This window comes from Atractosteus spatula, chromosome 23 (genome assembly GCF_055471065.1).
Source record: "Atractosteus spatula isolate fAtrSpa1 chromosome 23, fAtrSpa1.hap1, whole genome shotgun sequence".
Classification (NCBI taxonomy): domain Eukaryota; kingdom Metazoa; phylum Chordata; class Actinopteri; order Semionotiformes; family Lepisosteidae; genus Atractosteus; species Atractosteus spatula.
This window is the reverse complement of record NC_142728.1, coordinates 15,613,028-15,631,621: the sequence shown is the minus strand read 5'-3', so window position 1 is coordinate 15,631,621 and position 18,594 is coordinate 15,613,028. Positions and strand designations below refer to the sequence as shown.

General features: G+C 56.5%; 2 protein-coding genes across 2 annotated transcripts; one reads left to right on the top strand and one right to left on the bottom strand.

The window, feature by feature from the left end:
* The first annotated feature begins 1,945 nt into the window (after nt 1-1,945).
* Nucleotides 1,946-5,110, top strand: pou5f3 (POU domain, class 5, transcription factor 3). Its single transcript, XM_088940701.1, has 5 exons — nt 1,946-2,608; nt 3,829-3,940; nt 4,049-4,179; nt 4,540-4,744; nt 4,848-5,110. The coding sequence occupies exons 1-5, from the start codon at nt 1,946-1,948 to the stop codon at nt 5,108-5,110; spliced, it is 1,374 nt and encodes a 457-aa protein (XP_088796827.1).
* A 7,541-nt stretch (nt 5,111-12,651) lies between these two features.
* On the bottom strand, nt 12,652-15,946 carry LOC148816275 (alpha-(1,3)-fucosyltransferase 7-like). Its single transcript, XM_088940474.1, has one exon. The coding sequence runs from the start codon at nt 15,855-15,857 to the stop codon at nt 14,724-14,726; it is 1,134 nt and encodes a 377-aa protein (XP_088796600.1). The 5' UTR covers nt 15,858-15,946; the 3' UTR covers nt 12,652-14,723.
* Between the last annotated feature and the right edge of the window lie 2,648 nt (nt 15,947-18,594).

Sequence of the window (18,594 nt, the reverse complement as noted above, 5' to 3'; positions counted from 1 at the left end):
GAAGAGGGGATGTGGGTTCTGTACACTCCTGCAAGTCCAAACTCAAAACCTTCTTCTTCAGAAGAGCCTTTACTGAACTGGCTCTGTCCTGTGCCCCTCTGCTCCTGTATTCACAAACACGACTCCTCCTCTCAAAAAGCTTTTATTCTGACCTTAGAAACGAGGTGAGGACGCAGCACTGGAGCAACAGGCTTGAGAAATTCTTAACGTCCTTGTAAAACTCGCATCACGACTCAATTTGGGGGGGGGGGGGGAAGCGCCAACTACGCTTGTTCACCTCGTATAAAATACCGCAACATCGCGTGGGTCTACGCGCTTGTGTGTATGTGCGCCTCTGTCTCCGCTAATGAGGAAATTGAACGTGTTTTGACTTCGGCTCCGCAGGTGGACATCAGAGCCCCAGCGTGCTGATGCGCTCTCACACCGATCTGCGAATCCACGCGAAGCCTTAGCCCGGTCCCTAATGAGCGGCTTAAAACCTCTCGCCGGGCTCGCTTCTGTTTACAGCCGGTCAACAAGCTGATCGTTAGCCGTCCAATGGCACCCGACGCGGATTTTAATGGCAACGCTAGTCCCCTTTCAGCGTCTGGTTTGAACAAGTTCGCCCGAGCGTGTCACGCATACGAAACGCCTTCGGTGGGCATCCTTTGCGTGAGCTTGTCTACACAACATATTTAACAGAACTGGGTTAGATCATCGCTTTGCTGAGCGAGTTCATTAAGCTGCCGTTTGTTTACAGTCCATCAGTATACTAAGGGCTTCGAGGAGGCACCTTTAAACGTGCTATATAAAATCAAGTTTTGGTGCAAAGGAATAAAACATTCACATTAGGTTTCTGAAAAAAAAGCTTTTCACGATGGTCTTAAAATCTCTGGGTGGCTGAGTCGCCAGTATCTTTAGGGAGGGTGTTTCAGGTCTTTGAGGCTCAGACGCGAAGTCACACCGGAGCGTAGACCAGCAGTGGGGCCACTCAGTATATAAGATTAATCGTCATGAATCATTAACTTTCCGTGTGTCAGAACAGAGGAGATCAGCTCCACCCGGGCAGCCAGCGCGGGGACGCCAGCACCGGCGTGTACTTGACCACAGTTGTACACGACCAAGTCAAGAACGCTGCAGCAATCAGACCTCGGTATCGCGTTTTTAAAGAGGCAGCAATTAGCGGCACAGTGGAAAAAAACACCACCGCGACGCGTGAATCTTGTTTTTTTTTCGCTACGGATGCAGGCCTTGAACACTGTCTCACAGGTGGGCTGAAGGGAGGAGGGGGGGGGGGGGGAGAGGGGTCAGCAGGACGGACTGGCCTCACAAGGCTGGGAATAAAAAAAGCACCAATAAAATAACGGGTGGACGGAGCGTCCTGGGTGTCCACGACCCTGCCACGCCCCTCCACCGCCGAGCCCGGCTCCCGGGCCCAATCAAAAAAAGATCAAGTTCATTTACAAAATCACCATCAGCTGGGCGCCATTGTGCCCGCCGGCCAATGGGAGCGGCCTCATTAACATGCCGGTCCCGCGGAGGTGATTGATCAGGGAATGTAGCGCTCAGGTTCGGCTTGTTGCGGTCATTGACTTCGGTGGGGGAAGACGCCGCCCGGTTCCTGCGTTGAGCTTGTTGTGAAAGCCGGGCTCCTCCGAGTTCGTTGTGGCTGGGAGCTCAGAGCACTGCCGTGAGAGCGGAGGAGAACCACCGCTGGCTTCGGGTGGGGAATTTGAGAAATACCAGCGGGGGGAAACTGGCGTCCCAAGTCCCGTGTTTATCATTTTGGTGAATCGCCCTTTCGGCTGGAGAAGAACTACCTCGTTCGGATGTGCTAGCCAGTGCGGTCCTGCGGATTGGAGCAAGGCGGGCCCGGGTGTCTTGGTCCTGAGCGGGAGGTGGACAGTGGTGACTCGCCCCCGGCAGCGCTGACCCCTCGCCCCGGGCGCCCCGGAGCCAGCTGGCCATGTCCGAGCGCGGCCTCAGCCCCGCGCAGAGCGGCGCCGGCCGGCCGCTGTACCCGCAGTGGGGCTTCGGCGCCGCATCGCAACCGTTCACACAGGCCGGCCTGCAGAATCCGGATCCCGCCTCGGCCCCGGCCTACAACGGGATGGCGCATCACCCCCAGCACCTCTTCGCCTTTTCCGGGGCCGGGGCGGACTACAAAGGCGCCGACTTCCAGATGTCCCAGCCGCGGTACTGGTACCCGCCCCCCGGCCCGGAGTTGACCGGCCAGGTAGCGGGGATAAACGCCGCCGCCGCCGCCCAGCCTGTGAACCTCAGTCCCCCCATCGCCGAAACCCGGGAGCAGATCAAGACCGAGAGGGACGCGGAAGAGTACCCGCTGGCCAAGGGCGGGCAGCCGGGCTCCTCTTCCAGCTCGGCCGAGGCCGTGTCTTACTCCGGCCCCTGGGGCTCGCCCTTCTGGCCCTGCCTCTCTCACAACCCGGGCGGCGCTCCTGCCCCGGCGGGCGGTGCCCCCGGCTTCCCCGCGTCCAGGTTCCGAGACGCCCCGGCGACCCCGCAGCACCACCACCACCACCACCAGCAGCAGCAGCAGCAGGAGCAGCAGCAGACCCCCAGCAGCGGCCAGCCGTCCAGCAGCGGGGCCAGCGACTCGGAGGACGAGGTGAGAGCGCGCGTCGATCGTGCGTGGGCGTGGGGGGCCGATCCGTCGGTATGGTCACGGCGAGCGAGCCCCGTGCGTTCGCCGCTGGAGCTGGGTGAACGCCGGGCGTGGTGTTAATTTACCGCGGCATGAAAGGTCAGCACCGTCGGTATGCGACTGCCTGGGCTCGCAGGACCTCGGCTTATTAGGCTTTGAGTGTGGAAGGAGGGTAAGGGAGTTTGTTCGAGGGGATCTGTTCGAGCGTTGTTCCTGATTACATCGCCCTGAGCGCCCGTTCGTGACGCCCTGCGCAGGCCTGGTCGCTTCTCTCTCGCTCGGCTCCTACTGTAGCCCGGGCCGGTGTCGGAGCTGTTGGAGGGTCCGCAGATTCGGTTCGGATTAGCTCCCGGTAAGCTGGTACCAAGCGCTGTACCACCTTTTAGCGGCGTGTGCCGAGATCTGGGGGATCTCTAAATGACGCTGGTCGGCCCGCAGGTGGCGCTTTCCCCGTCTGGCCAGAGAAATCCCAGTCCTGTCAGTACAGTGGGGTGTTCACAGTGAGGGTCCTGACGGCTTGTGCTCTGATCGGGAGACTAGAAGGTCATTAACGTGCTGCTCTAGGCATTTTCCCCACCTGGTCTGTGCACTGAGGCCAGGTGAGAGCTGCATTCTCCAGTGGGTTTCTTCCTGTGTGCTGTGCTCTGGGCTCGGTATGACCAGGAGTGATCCAGCGTGGTGAGAGAGGGTGGGCTACCTGACCTCTCATCATTCGGCAGAGCAGTGGCTCAGGATCTGCGCCTGTGGCTGGAAGGCTGCCGGTTCAAATCCCACAGCCGGCAGAGGAATCCTACTCCGTTGGGCCCCTGAGCAAGGCCCTTCACCCCAGCTGCTCCAGGGGCCCCGTATAAATGGCTGACCCTGCGCTCTGACCCCCAGCTTCTCTCCCTGTCTGTGTGTCTCATGGTGAGCAAGCTGGGGTCTGCGGAAAGACACATTCCTAATGCAAGAAATTGTATAGGGCTGATAAAGTGATCAGATCATTCCCAGCCTTGGCTTAATCAACATGAACCCGCTTGCATTTAAACGTGCATGAGGTGAAAACGCAAGGCAGAAGCTTGCAGCTTTGTCGGTGAGTGGGAGAGGCCTCAGGTGAGAAATGAGGCTGAAGCAGGTGGGTAGGAGAACCCCACTTACCCACTGGGGAGCTGGGGTTCACTATGTGTGTGTGCGTGCGCTTGCAGGAGGTGATCACCTCGCAGGACCTGGAGCAGTTTTCCAAGGAGTTCAAGCAGAAGCGCATCACCATGGGCTTCACGCAGGCAGACGTGGGCCTGGCGCTGGGGCACCTGTACGGTAAGCAGGCAAGCTAACTGTCGGGGGGGGGGTCAGCACCCCTCTCCCTCTGTCCGAGCGCAGCGGGACACATCCTGAAGTGTCACCTCCCCCCCTGTTTCCTTGCAGGGAAGATGTTCAGCCAGACGACGATCTGCCGGTTCGAGGCCCTCCAGCTGAGCTACAAGAACCTGTGCAAGCTCAAGCCCCTGCTGCAGAGCTGGCTGGCCGAGGCCGAGGCCTCCGAGAACCCCCAGGACGTAAGTGGCCAGCGTGCGCGCCGTCTGCCCTCTAGTGGAAGGAAGCTGCGCTGCGGTCTGGGCCGAGCGGCCACCGGCTGTCGCAGTTGAGTCAGATGCCTAAGGATGCAGATCGCTCCCGTTTGTCTCTGAAGCTACATATTAACCACCACCTACATCTTCCACAGCTCTTACGCCCCCCTTAAATGCACCAATCTGCAGATGTCCTGTGTTGAGTGAGTTGATAGTCTTGTTAATGTTAAAGAGGGTGGCTCCTCCTATAGCCACAAAGGGCTCAGGAGTGACCCTGGACCCTCCCAGTGCTCCCAGTGCTGCACGATCAGCCCCTATCCCCTCGCCTGACCCTCCTCCCCCCCGCAGCTGTTCAAGGTCGAGCGCGTCTTCCTGGACACCCGCAAGCGGAAACGGCGGACGAGCCTGGAGACCAGCGTGCGCGGCGCCCTGGAGTCCTACTTCGCCGGCTGCCCCAAGCCCAACGCCCAGGAGATGACCCGCATCGCCGACGACCTCGGCCTGGAGCGCGACGTATGTAGCGGCGGCGGCGGCGGCCCCTCCTCCTGTGCGTGTTCGGCGGGGCGGGGCGGAGCGCGATGGGGATGTGGGGGCGCGCACGCCGCCCCCTGCGCTGCTGGTGTGTGATGGGGTGTCTCTCTCTCTCTCCCCCGCAGGTGGTGCGAGTGTGGTTCTGCAATCGGCGCCAGAAGGGCAAGCGCCTGCTGATGCCCTTCGAGGAGGAGGATGGGCTGGAGGGGCAGTCCTTCGAGCAGAGCCCCCCCATGCCCCTGGGGATGGGGTCCCTCCCTGGCGGGGGGTACCCTGGGGTCACGCTGCCTGCGGGCTCCCACCTCTACATGGCCCCCTTCCCCGGTGCGGACGCCCTGAAGCAGGGCCTGCACCCTGGGCTGGCCTTGCGGGTGGGGAACCTTTCTAGCTAGGCTGCCCGCCCCCCCCGACACCAGACTCCTGTGTACCCCCCACCCCCATTCCTCCGCGTGGGAGGAGCTTGGCGGACAGCGGCTGACCCTGAACCCTGCCCCTCCCGCAGACCTCGCCTGCTCGCGCGTGATGGAGAACCACCTGGGTGTGGGGACAGAGGGAGTCTCCTGATTCGCTGGATTGTCACACCCCTTGACTGAACACCCCCCCCCCCCCCCCCCCCACCCCTGTTCTCATGACCCTCCGGGAGGTGTCCATCGCTTCTTCAAGGAGCCCTACAGGAAGAGGCTGGACGACACCCCGCTCTCTCTCCCTCGCGGGCATGAGGGCCCACCCTGACATGAGCACGCTGGGGCAGGACTTCTCGTCCCGCTGCCCCCCCCCCCCCTGTGTTTTGGTTGCTTGGAGCCAGTTGGCCCCTCTCGTCCCTCGGCCCTCCATCAGCTGCGTGATTAAGAAGCGTCCATTTTGACAGGAAGCCCGTGTCCTGGGGGCAGCAGACTCCCGTGTGGCCCGTTTTCTAGGCACAGGGCTGTGTTTTAAATTTTTTTTTTTATGATGAAAACAAAGGAACCGGTCAGTTAAGTTCCTGTTTTTAAGCGGATGTGGATAGAGCCTGTGACCTCGGGGGGTGGCGATAATGTGTCCCTTGATCGTCTGCAGTGCGCTGCTGCTGCCCGTTTGTGGTGCAGTTTCATTTCCCCCAAGAACATGAAGTGGGAGTGGGAGACGTCAAGCCCAGTTGCAAAACGGTCCTCTCTGCTTCCAGAGGCAGGTCGGCCACAGTGGATTTTACCGGGCAGCTCCGGGCGCCACGCTCGCTTCCGAGACCCGTCCGTGAGCCCTTGTGCTTGGTCGCCTGGAGGGCTGGGAAGCGCAGGCCGGAGACGCTCCTCGTGTCCGAGGGCTACCTTCCCAGCCAGACCGGGGCGCTGGACAATGTCCTGGGGGGCAGGGGAGGGGGGAGACATTGTGCACTGTTTCTCTCTGCTCCCCCCCAGCCCCCCCGAGCTGCTCCGCGTCGGCCTGCGAGACACCCCCGCCCATCAACGGCACCGACGGAGCACGAGGGGGCTGTTTTTAAAAGGGTCTTGGAGGGGGGTGGGTCCCGGGACACCAGCTCCCCCTCTCTGGGCCGGAGCGTGTTGTGTGAGCCGTGATGGCTCAGCCTGAACGTTGGCCTGTTCTTCACTGGATCCGCAGTCAGTGTCAAGCTGGTGCCTTAAGACACCTCTGTCCTGCCCTGTCCCACAGTGTTGAGTTTCTAAGGGGGGGCAAATTGTTCTTTTCCTATGTGCCCGTGGGTGATTCTGTCGTTGGCATCGTACCTAGCCTTCCAGCCCGTTTCAGGACCGGGCCTGTGGGACTGCTGGCTTGTTCAATGGGTTAATTACCGTACCGATCGACTGGAGCTCTGCTGTGTGCCGATTGGGGAAAGTCTGAGGCTTGGCCAGTCTTTTCTTTTTTATTTTTTTGCTGTAAGATTTTGGGTTCACTGAACCAGCTGCTGGCTTGTTTTTCGGTGGGGCTGTGGGCCGCTGGTCTCGGAGCCCTGCTGGCGCCCGAGATCAGCCGCCTGCTCCCCCGCCACCCCCCTCCCCTTGAGCAGTGGCGAAGCAGGGTTACGGGACCTGGTCGCTGCACGGGGAAGAGCAGCAGGAAGCGCGTCGTGTGCCGGCCCTGCCGCGTCGCCCCTGTGGAACTGTTTCCCGAACTGCGGCGGCCTACCGGCGTGGGAGTGATCCAGCGGGCGGAGTTGCGATTCGGTCTGTCCTGCCCCCACAGCGCAGGCCTTCACAAGTGCCTGCCTTACCCAGCTCTCTGGACTTCGCAGTCGATTCCCCGTGTTGTCTTCATATGTTATAATTTATTAAACGCTATCCACAATCTTGTACGTTTTTTTTGTTGTACATCTGCGCGTGCAATTAAATGTCTGTTTTTTTTTTTATGCCGGTGTGTTGTCTGCCTGCTGTGGGGTTTATGTCCCGGTTAAGGAATTTGACAAGGCTGTGCACAGCGGCGCTCAGGGGGCTGGTGGGCCGGGACCTCGTCCACCTGCTTCTTGCAAGGAGCCAGGATATCCGCTTCCTGGCTGAGCCTCCTGTACCAGACACCCGCACCTCTCTGTGTAAAGCGCCTCCTGTGCTCAGAAGGGACACACTTTTGCAGTTTCCACTTGGTGCCTTTGGGGGGGTTTTGGAGACTTTAAGACAAAAGAGATTCACAAGGTATGTTTCTCTGTGGGGTGACTCCAGGCTTGTATGGTTTTTCGGGCAGGAGGACTGCTTTCTGCTGGTTTCTCTTCCACCTCAGCTCTTAACTGCTCAGGCCAATTGAGCCCTTTATTTGGACTGGGAGGTCATTAGACTCTCCCAGTTGGAGCCGAGTCTGTGTTCAGAAATGCCATGCTGCCGTTTTGGGTGTTTTAGTTCCAATCGGTGTAGTCAATGTCACTAGTGGCTGTCTTTCACAGTTACTTCCTCTACCGTTTCCTTCCTTTTCTAGAACTGGCAGCCCAGCCCAGCTGGGCATAGTGCAGTCCTGCTGCTCATAGTCAAGGCGGCAGTGGACCCGAGTCCTCTCCGTACTGGGGTGGGGGAGCCCTGCTTTAAGTCCATTCCAGTGCAGTCCAGGGCAGGTCTTTCATGTAACCAGCCCGGGAACAGGCTCGATCAAAACTGTGGAACGGATCAGCCTAGAATGGGCTGGAAAGCGTCTACAGATCGGACTTTATTGATCGCGAAGGGAAATTAAGGGTCTCTTTTTACCGATTTCGTCTTTTAGGAGGTGGAGTAGAGTTCGGGAACGTCAGACTCAGTTTCCTGGATGACCTGGGGTTTCCTGGTTTTTGCTGCTAAGCGATTTTTTTCCCCACCCGGTTGGTCTCATTATTCAACCGGGCAATTCTAATGCTGCTGAGAAAGTGGCGATGATTTCTGGACTCGGACCGGGCGGCCAGGGCGTTTGACGCGCAGGGGCGACACAACCGTGCGCCTGAGCACAGTCCTTCGACCGAATTCCTCCAGTCACATACCCCCACCTGTATAAACCGGCTCAAATTCTAGAAGCTTCTGCGCCAGCCCATTAGCGTGAGCTCAATCAGTTCTGTTCACGTTGCTCCACATGCACCTGTCTCGGAGGGAGAAAGCGCGTCGTGCACCAGTTATAAAAACGGCCCGTTCGCCTGCGTCTTCCCGACAGCGCCTAGCAGCCGCAGGGTCGCGCGACCGGCTCGCCAGGGCACCGGCGGAGCCACGAGCCTCTGCGCTCTCTCTCGCGCGAGGGCGCCCGTGCCAGTGTTCACACCCCCCCGCGCCCTGTCTTGCCCGGCATCACGCCCGCCACGAGGCCTGCGGTCGGTGAGTCATTTCGGCTTCCCCGGAGCGTGGCGCGTCCCGGCCGCCTCCACCCCCATCAGACGGGCGTGCGAGAGAGATGGACGCTCCTATTTCAATACAGACCTCGCTGGCTAAAAATGAAAAGCACGCGCAAAATCCCCCCCCCCCAGGCGCTGTTCAAAACGGGTTAGGACGCCTCTGATTTTGTCATTTCCTGTAAACCAGAAGCTCTCTTGTGGCTCAAACGCCCTTTATATCCGCCGATGCCTGCCAGCGCCGCTCGGGGTACCTTTCGAGCCGGGGAAGGACTGTCTTGTGTGCCGCAGAGCTGTATCGTTCTAATATGTCGGAATGGTAGAAGCGGCCTGCGGGGGATACTTCCGTGCCCCTGTACTTGTTTAATTATCCGAACTAATTACTCGCAGTTCTGTCGGCTTTTCGGCATTTGCAGCAGCAGCAGCAGCAGCAGATCATGTCTGGAACACGAATTGCGATTCAGCGCCAAACACGAGCAGTAGCTGTGGGGGGGGGGTCGGGCAGTCGGACGAGAGCGTTTCAGGAGCACCCGTGGGCTTGCGCAGTTCTCACGCTGTGTCGCTTTCACGGCTGCAGTCCGGGCACGTCGAAGCGGCACTGGCTGTTTCATACCGACGTGCAGTACTTCCCCTGTTGAAAGCATAGAAGCCAAATAAAAGCAGTGAGGATGATGGAGTAGATATAGCAGATGCCAGAGATGGATAAGGCAGGATTGCTCAATGAGCAAAGCTCTTTGCTGCGGGCAAACCTAGATTAATTCATTTCGAGCAGGGAGCTGCGTCAGCACGCGTGAGGAACAAAATCGAGGTTTCCTCCCCGCAGAAAAGAGAAGAAAGGAAACGCAACGTTTCGGCTGTGGAGCCTTCTTCGGCTGTGCGGAAGGCCGAAACGTTGTTTTTCTCTCCTTCTCTCTTCTTCAGCAGGGAAGAAACGCGGACTTGTTCCGGAATGGGTTGGGGTGCCTGTCCGGAACACCACCGCCCTGTCTCCTGCAGCTGCGTGGGCCTGGAAGCCGGACCGGGGACCAGAACTGGGGAGCCCCTGATCTAGCCCGCAGTGTCTCTACTCACACCGCGACCTTCCCAGGCTTGTTGCTGAAAGTGGGGTTCCTCACCCCGGAACTGGTGTTGTGATGTTATTTGAAGCGCTAGTGGCGGTAGCCCTTGTTAAAAACGGTTTCTGGAAGGAGGGGGAGGGGGGGGGGGCAGTCTTTTCTGCCCGATGCCCCCCCCCCCCCTCCAGAACCTTCCTCTGCAGTAAGAACTGAAACTCGGTTCAAGGCGCATCGCGCGGGCCTGCCCGCCCCGAGCTCTCGGTCTGACTCGCGCGCCTAACGAGTAAATCATTGCAAGGGACTTTTCAACAAATCAAAGAGCCCTCTCCGAACAAGCACAAAATGAAACGATAACGAAACAGCAGGGGTTTTGGGGCTCTGTTTTGTTTTTGTTTTTTTCGTTATGTGGGTCGGAAAGGCGCGGCTGCGACTCTCGCGCTCGGCTCCGCGTCTGCCGGGCGCGCGGCCAAACCCCGAGCTTCGGACTCGCTGCTCGCGACGAACCCAGGTCGCGCACACACACACACACGAGAAAAAAGAAAAGAGAAGTTCAAGACGTTTGCAAAAAAAAACCCCCACAGCTATAAAGCTTCACCGAAGGAGCAGCGAGGGAGCGGGAGAGCCCTTCTCGGCGCCATTGTCCGGGATCCCCAGAGATACGCAGTGATCTGGTGGAGCACAGCTCGAGTTCGGTCAGATCTAGCCGCCAGATTATAAATGACCTCACACACTCCTGTGGTGTTGTGAATTAACCGTGCGCGGTAGGATTTTATTTTTCACCTCCCTCTCCATGAAAAGACCAGAAAGCCGAGGTCCCCCCCCCCCCCCGCTCGGACCCTCCAGTCTTACTAACCGTGCTCAAGCCAGGAAAACACTTTCGGTATCGAAATCAATTTCACGAACGACACAGCCGACATTCGGCTCAAATTGGGGATGTGTAGAGATTCATTTCTAGACCGCGAGAGTGGGGAAATTAGTCAGGCCGGCATCCATCGAGGTTTGTTAATGAAGTTCCAGCAGATCAGCAGAAACGGGGCGAATTGAGTCTTTAGCTTCTTGTAGCTGTGGAAGATGATGGCGTGATAAGGGATCTGTTTGAGTGCAAGTCTCTCTTTTTCGCAAGCTAAAACACCACTGCGCGTTCTTTATTTGGGAAACGATGATAACGTGTTTTTTTTTTAATGCAAATTAAATTAAAAATGCAAGACGCCTCAACGGTGACCCCGCCAGTGAAGGATCAGACACGTCGCTGGTGAGCGAAGAGACGACTCTTCCTCTTCGAACGGCTTTTCCGAGCTGCTGCAGCTTTTCAGTCGAGAAGAAATCAAGGCTTTTCGCTCTTTTTGTTTTTACTTGCGTGGTCTTCAGGGTGCTGCGGGGCGAATGGATTGCCAAAATGAGATAAACCGAAGATCTGACCTGTTTCACGAACCCGTCTGAGACAAAATGCACAAAGTAAATTGGATAATAACATTTCAGCAATTGTGGCGTCCTGATTAATTAAAAATATGATGATAATAATAATAATAATAATAATATTATTAATTTATAATTTAATAATAATATGAGTCCTTATTCTGTGCGGATATGAATAATTTCTACCTTCATTTTTAACGAAGCCGTCTTTATTCCTACACACTCTTATCAGCCCGTTCAAATTAGGTGGCAGTTCTGCTCATTGAAACAAATTCCTCTGAAGATTATTTTACTGACGTCGCTCGCCTAGAAATCCGACCACGCCGGAGTTTAAAAGGAGAAATCGTGCGGTTTTATTTTCCGCGAATTAAAACAAACAAAAATGACACGAAATTTGAAATCCCCCACATTTATCTCTGTCTACATATGACATCTGAATTTCTAGACCACTTGGGTACACTTGAGTTGTCCCCGAAGGGTTCAGCTTTGAAGCTTTTGAAAACTTTGAAGTTTTTTAAGACTCAGACGGTCCCTGTTCGTCACTTTCACGAATTAACATCTGCTGTTTTCTTCGGAAGAAACACAATTCGGAAGGAAAGAAGCCCTTTTGTGGGTGTTTGATTCTGAAAGGCGCCGCAGACCGAACAGAATCTTGCGGGTCCGACCGGGCACGCGGACAGTCGCTGCCGTCGCGAGTTCGACCCGGGGGCCCGAGGCAGCACGCGCCGGAGCCGCCGGGCCTGAATAGAAAACGCTCGCGCTCAAACCGAAATTCGCGAGCGAGTCATTCCAGAAGCGCTCTCGAGACAGAGCCGAGAGAGAGGAGTTCTGCACGAGTCTCCTCTCTGGCTCGACGGCGCTGTTTTTTTCGCCCTTATTGCTTTTAAATAATTACAATAAAATGCATTTAAAAATATACATTAAATTAATATTTCCATGATCGTTTTTAGAGTGAAATTGTGTATTTTTTACAGCTGGATTAAAAATTTCCTTGTGTTATATCGACGTTATATTTTTTATAAAAATATGTCGACGGAAAACAAAACAAACGCATCGCGCGAGTGGCGTGTTTTTTTCTGGTTTTTCAATATTGCAAAGTTGCTGTGTCTCGCTGGAGACACTTCTCCTTGTAAAACGAAACGATAAACTCGGGCATTCCCGCGTTCAAAAGAATATTTGTTAAGGATTTCTAATTTAAAAAAAAATATATATATATATTTCTGTTTCTATGAACTAACTTTAATCACGGGATTATAATTCATAAATGTTATTTATAATATATCATAATTATTTTATGATAATTTGTAAGAATAAATTATTTTAAAAAAACATGCATTTACACAGGTCAAATTAATTTAATATAAATGTCTGTATGTATATATATTTATATATAAATATATATTTATATACATATTTTTTTTCACACCTGAAGAAGGCTGAAACGTTGTGTTTTATTTCTTCTTTTTTTTCAGCAGGGAATAAACCTATTACTTATATATATTTATATGCGTGTTTTTACCTAGACCACATTAAACATTTGAAAAGACTATAGCTTAGTCTATTACACAAGAAATGTGTAAGTAACCGATTAATTTAATTTTTTGATCATTTCACAATGCAAAACAATGATTCATGACTGTGGAAATTTTACCATCGAATGTTTCACTTTGATAGAAACAGTAACACACAAAATAATGTTAATATTTTTATTTAATACTCTGACACACAAATCAGAAACAGACCCATTCGTAAATGAGAATGTCTTACAGCAAGAAACCCTCGTTCTGGTGTTAGTAAAGTGAATCACCGTGGTTTACCGATGGCGTACAGACTGTTTTCCATTTGGTAAACTGGAAATGGAGCCGAGCTGCAATCAAGCTGAAAACGCAAACGTTTTGTTTTCTCACTCATTTGAAAGAATCGAGTCGTCACAGTTTAAAAGGCACTTCGATATAGATCATTTTCTCCCCGTTTCCCTATTTTTTATTTAAAAAAACTGCTTTTATATCGCCGATGGGCAGCCGGGTGTGTTCGCACATTTTTAATCCCAGCGCGGCTCCTGATGAGCTCGATCAGCTCCCGATTGGTTTGATCGGCCGGTCTGAGGAGACTCTCCCCGCTCCGCCGGATCCCGGTGACAAGGCGGTGGCTCTCTCCCCGTGCCCGAGTCCCCCCAGATTCACATTCTATGATCGATTCTTTACCGTACCCGCTGGGCGAACGGTGCTTTCTGCAAGGCGTCCAACCGAGCTGTCCAACACCAGCACGCTCTTCTCAATCGGTTTATTTAAGGACACCCTTAAGAACTGCTGGATCGACAACTTTGAGAAAACAAATGTTCAGCCACGTTCATCTATCATTTTAATCTTAACCCTTTTTTTTTTTGCTGAGAATCAGCCTGGCAGATCAGGTTAAGCCCCTATGTGGGAGGGTGTGTCACTTTCTGTGGTTCTCAGGATCTAATTAAAGACTTTATTTACCATCATCTTGGCGTGTGCGCGGGTCGGCACCAGCTCAGGGCCGCCTGCTCAGAGCACCCCGACCTCTGGCACAAAAACAAAAAAAAAAAACCCAAAACCCCGCCACGCCTCGTGAAATCGGGAGCTATTTCTGAACCCTCGGACCCGTTGATTTCAGCTGCATAAGAAAAATAAGAGAGAAAAAAAAAGAATTGTTTTGCCTTTCTACGCACCTGAAAAGGCCCCAGAGCCAAAAGACGGATTTTCCTATTTCTCCCTTTCAGCCTAAGAGTTCACCTCCACTCGGGGCAGAGCTGTCTCTCACCTTCAGAAATCGTGTGCCTTGGATTGTTTCTGATTGGCTCGCTCTTTTTAGCGGCGAGGAAGAGGAGCTCAGACTCGACCCGGCCAGAGGAACTTTGTCTCTTTGGTGTTGGGGGCGGAGAGGGCCACGGTGGGGGTGGGGGTGGGGGTGGGGGGGGCTTGGAGAGAAGCACGTGGAACCACGTGGGGGGGGAGTCAGAGCCGAACTGGGATTAAATCGATCACTAAGCTGCTAGCCACCGAGCAAGCTGGGCCAGCTGGAGAGCCTCTCAGATTCAGATTCCTGCGGCAGGACTGGCAGGGCGCGAGACGGACAGGGCACCAACTCGGACCGAAGCCGAGCGGCTCTGGAAACACAGTACGTCTGTACCCCCCCCCCCCCCCCCCCCCCCCCCCCCCCAGCCCACCCCCCACCCCTCAAATTGCACTTTCTAGAACAACAGCGACGTCAGTTTAAGAATTGGAGAACAGGCGTCTACCGGGGCCGCCTTGAGCTGTGTTGCTCTTCAAGGGCCTGACAGAGGACGACGCACTCCAGCGCCATCCTCACAGCAGTTCTGGGTCCTGTGCCGACAGGGATGCTTTCACATTGGCGGTATGTTGTAGCTATATAGCTAATCTTTCGATTGTCATAGAATTGTTGATATAGCACCTTTCAGGATGCATCACCTCCATCTCAGCAAGCACCGTCTCTAATCTCCCCCCTCCCCCCCAGCAGTCTTCACTGGGAAACACAGTTTCATCCTCACCCCCAGAACTGGGACCTCAGCTCTTGCTTTTCCCATTCAACCCCCTGATCGATCCGCTGATGGAATCCAGCCGGAAGGGGGGGGGAACACGGAAATGCACATCCACGCCCCCCCACGGCTCCGCTCGTCCTGTCGGCGGCTTCCAGCGCCCCGAGCCCCGCTGGCTGTACCCCGAAGGAACGCCTTTCCTTCCTGGCCTGTCCCAGGTTTGGGGAGGAGGGGGGTGGTGTTCCTACCAGTGAGCCCAGGCGTCCAGGTCGTGGTAGACCTTGCCCGGCGGCAGCTGGCGGTAGCGGGCGCAGATGGTGCACAGCCTCTCGCGCCAGTCCGTGTACAGCTTCACCCTGCCGCGCCGCCGCCACTCGAAGTAGCTCCGGTAGCGGCCCTCGTCCGCCGCCAGCCCGCGCAGGAACGCGGCCAGCGCCCCGGTGGAGTTGAAGTCGTCGACGTGGATGAAGGAGCCCGGGGGCGCCTGGGCCTCGTAGTCGGCCCGGGGGGGGCCCAGGACCACGGGCACCGAGCCCGCCTGGAAGGAGTTGCGCCACAGCTTCTCGGTGATGTAGTCGCGGTAGACGGAGTTCTCGAAGGCCAGGTAGAAGCGGTACCGGGAGATGGTGGGCAGCAGGCCCTCGGGGCTCAGTGGCCTCTGCTTGTAGCGCCCATAGACGTCCACGGCCATCAGCTGGCTCAGCTGCTTGTACACGCGGGTCCGCTCGTGCCTCTCCCTGTAGTTGCTCACCACCCACGTGGCCAGGACGTGGGGGTGCTTGCTGGGGATGGGGAAGGGGGGGCCCCCGCCCCTGCCCTCCCCCTCCTCCCCCTCCTCCTCCTCCTCCCCCTCCTCCTCCAGGGGCAGCACCCTGCCGTAGGGCATGAAGATGTCGGCGTCGCGCCGGTAGCTCATGGTCCAGTTGAAGAGCCCGTTGAGGCGGCTCAGGTTCTTGTTGATGGCGGGGGACTCGAGGGACAGCCACACCCACTTCTGGCCCGCCGGCCGGGGCCGGTCCGTGGGCAGCCGGGCGGTGCCCAGCCGGATCTCCTGGTGGTGGAAGACCACGACGTCCGCCGCCTCGTAACGGGACCGGTTATCGGTGAGGGAGCAGCCGGGGACGCCGTAGGCCGCGCCGCACACGTCCCCCTCCAGGCTGTAGGGCTTGCCGAAGGGCCAGTGCCACAGCAGCACGGTCAGGTTGCGCCCGGGGGTCTCGGCCGCCCGGCCCCGGGCCCAGACCGCAGCCGTCAGGATCTGCAGCACGAAGCTGGAGCAGAGGAGCAGGCCCGTGGCCAGCAGGCAGAGCAGCAGCAGCTTCTGGGCTTTCCTCCTGGGGATCCAGGACTGATCCCTGCCAGGCCTCGGGGCTGGCATCAGTCCGAGGGGGAGGTGAGGAGGAGGAGGAGGATGGAGGAGAGACGGAGAGAGTCTTCCTTCGGGGAGAGTGGAGAGCCCGGGTGGGGGGGGGGGGGGGAACTGCAGAGACAAAACCGGGAAAAGAGGTTGGAAGGGAAGGTCACGAGAACGGAGGACTGGAGCAGAGACAGACGACAGGGGGGTGCGGCACTGCTCCGCGTCTCCCGGCCCCCGGAGAGGCCGGAGGCGCCGGGTTCCTTCCAGACTCCAGGTGCGCCGTTTCAGGCCACCTAGGCCAGGAGCGTCTTACAGGAACAGGCTTGGTTGGCTTTTCGCTCGGCACGCCTCAACTTCAAAAACGAAGAAAAACGCCAGGCCACGCAGGAGAGCGGGACAACAGGAAGACAACGATCTGTAGGCAAACGCTCCTCCCCACCGGGAGCTGGCGTGTCATCCAGGTGGGGCTGCACACTGGTGGAGGTAGTGGGATACCTCACTACCTGAAAAGCGCTTTGAGTGGAGCGACCCGAAGAGCACGATACAAGTGTAGGGAAACAATATTTATGATTATTAAAAGCTCAGAATGTAAATCAAGGGGTGCTGGGTTAAAGCTGTATCACATATATACTGTACTATACCAGTAAGGCCTCATTTAGAAATCTGGCACCATGTTATAAGAAAGACACCGCTGTCCTGGAATCAGCCTAGAGGGGAGCAGCCAGAGCTTTTGGAGGATTTTCTATGCGGACAGGTTGGACGAACTGGACACTTTTAGCCTTGCACAGAGGAGACTGCGGAGGAGCCCCGATACAAGTATTCCGAACCTCCAAAAGCAGCAGCAAAGCCAACCCAGCCGGGCTGACCCGCGAGGCGCGAGCCGGACGCAGAAGGACGCTACAAGCGGCGCGGCTTTACACAGATGGTTGTGGGAGCGTGGAACAAGCTCCCCAGGCGGTGTCGTTGAGGGCTATCCCCGGGCTTCTTTCCAGGAGCAGCCACCGTAGGTGAGACCCCGGCATCCATTCGCTTCTAATGAGCACACGAGCGACGAGCTCTGCCCCAGCTCGGGGCTGTAGGCCTTGCACTTCATTTCCGCCAGTCGCAGGGGCAGCCAGTATCTCCCCACCACGCTGTCAGTGACGTGCCGTGAGTGGAAGATTGGTTTCTGACAAAACTGCTGAGAGATGAGGACCTCAGATTACACCGAACTGAACCACCTTTCTTTCAACACAGGACCTGTTTCCAGTGACATATTTCACACTTCCTGTGCGCTGGCGATAAGACTGCGCCTGTCAAGGAAACGCCAGGCCGCGTTATTACTGCAGAGGGAACGGAAAGTAGAAACCGGCGCACCACGCCGCCGTTCTGTCTGCATTTCACGGCTTAAAACCGTCCAGTCCAGCCTTCGTCTCTCGGGGGGAGCCGCTAGCTTCAGCCACGGACGCCACGGCAGCGGAGGAAGTCACATCTGTCTTTAACAAGATGAGCTGTCGGAGATAACGGTCTCCGTGCTGGTGTGTGTGTGTGTGTGAGCCTCCTGTGAAGGGAAGCCGCCGCCTGGTGTGTTGAAACAGAGCGAAGTGTTGCACAGGATGAGGAAAGCATTGCGTAGCCCGGGGCAAGACAGGGCAATCCGCTGACAGAAAACACAGTCCGTTCGGTGCTGGGTTTCCGTACAGCATAAAGCAGGTGCTGTTGACAGGCCCACTGCTGTTTGTCTGGCACTTAGGAGTCCACTGAGGTTTTTCTGCCTGCGAGCCCTCAACGTCCTTCGACACCTCAACCCTAATCCTAATTTTCAGACTTAATACTTATCTTCATCCTCAACCCCGATCTTCATCCCTAATGTTTAACCTCGGGCCTCATCCTAATCCACAACCCTCATCCTAATCCTCAACCCTCATCCTAATCCACAACCCTCATCCTAATCCCCACATCTCATGAGCCGCAGCCCTGATTCTGAACCACTTTCACGGTTTTGTTCCCAGCTGCCTCGGCTGAGTGCCGGCGCCGACAGTGGCAGCAGCGTCCCCCTCGTTCATTCCCAGCGGCACGGGTCGCCTCCCAAGCGCAGCGGGGGGCTGATCGTCGGTTCTTTAGCGGTTTCCCTCCTTGCTGAGATGGGCAAAGCCACATCCCGTCAGCAGACACAGCGCCCCCGAGCGGGCCGGTGACCCGGTGACAGGAGACGCTGGGCCAGGGTGGGTGGGGGTCACGGGGCCCAGTCATGCTGGCCTTTCAGAGAGTCACCCTGGGGCTTCTGCACCCCTGAACTGCAGGGTGTCTGACAGAGGCTGCAGGGCCTCCTCGTACCTGGAGTTTCCCGTGCACGGTGCCGCCCAGTGACGACCGGTGGGGGGGGGGCCTTGGGGGTTTCGGCTGGCTCCCCCCACCCCCATTCCGATCTCTTCTTCCCTGGGCCCACCCTGAGAAGCCGGAGCGCGAGGGCGCGGATCTGACAAGTGGAAGGAAGGATTCAACAGATAGCAGGGGAAAGGACAAACTTCAGAAAGTCTAAATGTGTTCTTCCGGCCGGGCCTGTGGCGTGTGTGTGACCCTCTCCTGCGAACGCGGCCCGTCATTGTGGTCAGCTTGTTTGTTACGCGCTCGCATTGTTTTTGCTCCGTTTGTCGTGCGGCTGTGCGGGCCCCTCCCCCTCCGTCCCTGCGCTGCTCGTCAGCGGGGGCTTCCGGAGATAAGGAGCAGACAGCGGCCTCTGGGCGGGGGAGACTCACACACTCGCACACGTAACGCT